Source organism: Cydia strobilella, chromosome 1, assembly GCF_947568885.1.
Source record: "Cydia strobilella chromosome 1, ilCydStro3.1, whole genome shotgun sequence".
NCBI classification, from domain to species: domain Eukaryota; kingdom Metazoa; phylum Arthropoda; class Insecta; order Lepidoptera; family Tortricidae; genus Cydia; species Cydia strobilella.
Window position 1 is genome coordinate 4688697 of NC_086041.1, and position 3235 is coordinate 4691931.

The following is a 3235-nucleotide window of genomic DNA, read 5'->3' on the forward strand; positions in this document are numbered from 1 at the left end:
ACCCTGGTATAACTAGTATTACCCAAGCCTTTTAGGTAGTCCGACGGCGTTTACCCGTACACATCTAGGTCTACCCCACTGGCCGGGTAATGTTAGGTGTTGCATCATCACTTCTGACATTACCCTCCCGGTGCTGGGTAGACCTAGATTTACGGGTAAACGCCGAATACAAATTAAAGTTGATTTAATTTTCGGGCTTTACCCAAAAGGCTTGGGTATACTAGGTAAACCGATATAAACTTAAGTTTACATAAATTAATTGTATACCCATGTTATGGGTAATGCTAGAATATTAACAAAATATTAAGTATACTTATGTTTACCCGGGGTTACTTGTATTACCAAAGCTTTTTGGGAAAAGTCCGAATATGAAATTAAAAATAATGTTAATGTGTTCGGCGTTTTCCCGTACACACCTAGGTCTACCCATCAAGCCAGTGTTAGGTAGACCCAACAAGCCAGTGTTGGGTTTAATGTTAGAATAATTAGTGAAATTAAAAACCAAATGCATTTATAAATAAAAAAATATTATATAGCTTTAATTTAAATTGAAAAATAACAAAGAATAACAGAACGACATTAACGAACAAATTTTAATGTATGGGAAGTTTCTAAATTATTTCTGCTAGTATTTCTTAAGACGACCGTCCACAGCAAAAAGTTAGTTAGATGAATCATTGCATTAAAGCACTCATGTATGATTAACTAAAGTCTTATCATAATTTTTCGATACAATTAAAGCTACAATTATTTATTTATGATTAGCTACAATTACTGACTAACAGCGTATGTAAGTAGCGCCGGTAAACTGGGGTTATTTTGAATTGCGGGGAAAAATTGATCATCGACTTTTAATTGGTTTCTGAACGCTTTCATCATGTGTTTATGTTAAGGTCGCCAACGCAACGTTACCTTAAAATTCTCTTCAAAACTCAACTCCCTATTTCTCAAAAATCGATGATCAATGTTTCCCTGCGATTAAAAGTAACCTCAGTTTACCTTCCTTCTTAAGAGTATTACCTACAACTTAGAATTTTGCATACCCAAATGACCTGGTCGGTTTACTTTCTCTCATTGAACATTAAAGGCAGACCTCCTTTTATACTCTGCACGATGCCCGACTTGGGTTCCACTATAGGCCGCCGCACGGTTTCTGGTGCCGGTAATACCGTAAACTTTGAGAGGATGGCCGCTAACCCCGCCAAAGATTGCATCAAGCCCAGCCTCTCACCTAAAAAAATAAATTAATCAATATTAAAGAATAACTTCTAAAGAAGAATAATTTGTAGTCCTAGATGATGGGTAAAACGGCAGTAAAATTGTTTACACAGAAAATTACTGAGTTAGACAACGCTCGGCATTCAGAGGATAGACAGTGAGGCATTCGTTGAGGCCCCCGGCCGGTATGAAAGCCCTTGTTATCAACAATTAATTAGGTCAGGAATAAGGGCCGTAGATAAATACATATAATTAACTCACCGATGCATGCGCGAGGACCAACACCAAACGGCAAATAGATACTCTTCTGCACCGAATTAAACTCTTCTTGACTAAACCTCTCCGGCCGGAACTCGTCAGGATCCTCGAAGTACTTAGGGTCCATATGCAGAGCCTGTAAAGGTACTAAAATGCGAACTCCTTCGTCTATGGTGACATCAGTCTCCGGGATAGTGTATTTACGGGAACACTCCCTTATTAGGAATCCAAGTGATGGAAACATCCTCATGCCTTCTTTAAATGTCCAATCTAGATAAGTCATTTCTTTCACAGCATCGTAACTGAGCTTCTTATTGTGCTCAGCAAGAACCCTGTCAATTTCCTCTTGTACTTTTTTCTGTACATCAGGGTTATACGCCAATTGGTGTAAAGTAAAACTTGTGGCCGAAGATGATGTCTCAAACCCAGCAGCGAAGAATATAAATACTTGAGCAGCCATCAACTCTTCATCCATTTCTAGACTAGAAACCTCTGGAGTTCCATCGGTTTTCATATGTTCTATTGATTCTCCTGTCATTAACCCTTTTTTCTTGCTTTCTATCAGAAGATCGATAAAGTCATGCCTGCTTGATGGTTCATATTTTCTTTCCTTTAAAATTGCACCTACTAGTTCTTTTATGCCCTTCTCTACCTGACCCATTGGTTTTAAAGGGTAGAACAGTCTGGGCATAAACTCTTTTAAGATCGAAGTAATGAAACGCATGGCATCGGTTTTAAAGATGCTAGCGCCTAATTTTCGAAAAGCTGATTCCTCTTCGTTGAGCGAGTCGGCATCAATGCCAAAGCCGCAGGCGCCAATGAAGTCGGTAGTGTAGCGGGCCATGAGGTCACGGGCGTCGATGGTATGGGCACCAGCGGCGGCAGCGAGGGCGCGCTCCTGCAGCCGCTCTGCGCGCTCTACGATCAGCGGGAACATCGCCTTCAGCTTGCCGCTGGTGAATGCCGGCGTCATACGCTGCCTCAACAACCGCCATAGGTCTCCATCCGCAAAAAACAAGTTCTTCATAATTGGCTCAATATATTTTCTATTAGAGATAAGACCGCGCGGATAAAAGTGATAAAAATCGCTAACTAACAAATGCTTCACAATCTCCGGATCCCTTATTACGAGCTCTGGCCTAGTGGATCTAAAGAAGCCCACGATCCTTTCGTTAGGATATTTCCAATACATTTCGACAGCTTTTTCGGTAACGCTTTTACGCATTAGATAGTTGTCGGCATTGTTGCCAAAGAGTAGCACTGGTTTGTCGTGTTTAACACCTCGTTTTTCCCAGTAGTCAAATGTTCTGACATTATAAAGGTATAGCGCGACGAGCACTATTAGAACTATAGCGATCGTGATCATTGCGTGGTCCGAGCGTGTGCGCAATTCGAGTAAGACTGATGCGAGGCAGACTGTTGTGGTACCTACTTGTAATAATAACAGTTTGTATACCCAACGTATACAATGTGTAATGATGTTGTTTGTTACCGCTATTAATTATCACTGCGAATTGTAGGTACTTAATTGTAATTATACCTATTGTAAATATTGATAAAGATACTAGTAAAATGGGTAGGAGGTACTTATGATAATTTATCCCTTAAGTAACTGGCATATTTAAGTACATTCTTTAAAACCACAACATTAAAACTCTTATCGAAAAACTAAAAACATCATATGCGTCTTGTTTTAATGTGAACTTTGCCCTCTTGTTGCGATCTGTGACATTTAATGACAAGCGACAAAGTGGGACTT

General features: G+C 39.9%; 1 protein-coding gene across 1 annotated transcript; it reads right to left on the reverse strand.

The window, feature by feature from the left end:
- Window positions 1-593: 593 nt before the first annotated feature.
- Window positions 594-2899, reverse strand: LOC134746677 (cytochrome P450 6B6-like). Its single transcript, XM_063681225.1, has 2 exons — window positions 1480-2899; window positions 594-1231 (listed from the first exon to the last, which is right to left on the reverse strand). The coding sequence occupies exons 1-2, from the start codon at window positions 2840-2842 to the stop codon at window positions 1062-1064; spliced, it is 1533 nt and encodes a 510-aa protein (XP_063537295.1). The 5' UTR covers window positions 2843-2899; the 3' UTR covers window positions 594-1061.
- Between the last annotated feature and the right edge of the window lie 336 nt (window positions 2900-3235).

What these genes read in the sequence shown, in the direction of transcription:
- LOC134746677 (XM_063681225.1), bottom strand. Translation starts at nt 2,842, where the DNA reads ATGATCACGATCGCTATAGTTCTAATAGTGCTCGTCGCGCTATACCTT. An exon ending in TGGTCCTCGCGCATGCATCG is followed by an intron (nt 1,232 to 1,479) that starts GTGAGTTAATTA and finishes TTATTTTTTTAG; the next exon opens with GTGAGAGGCTGGGCTTGATG.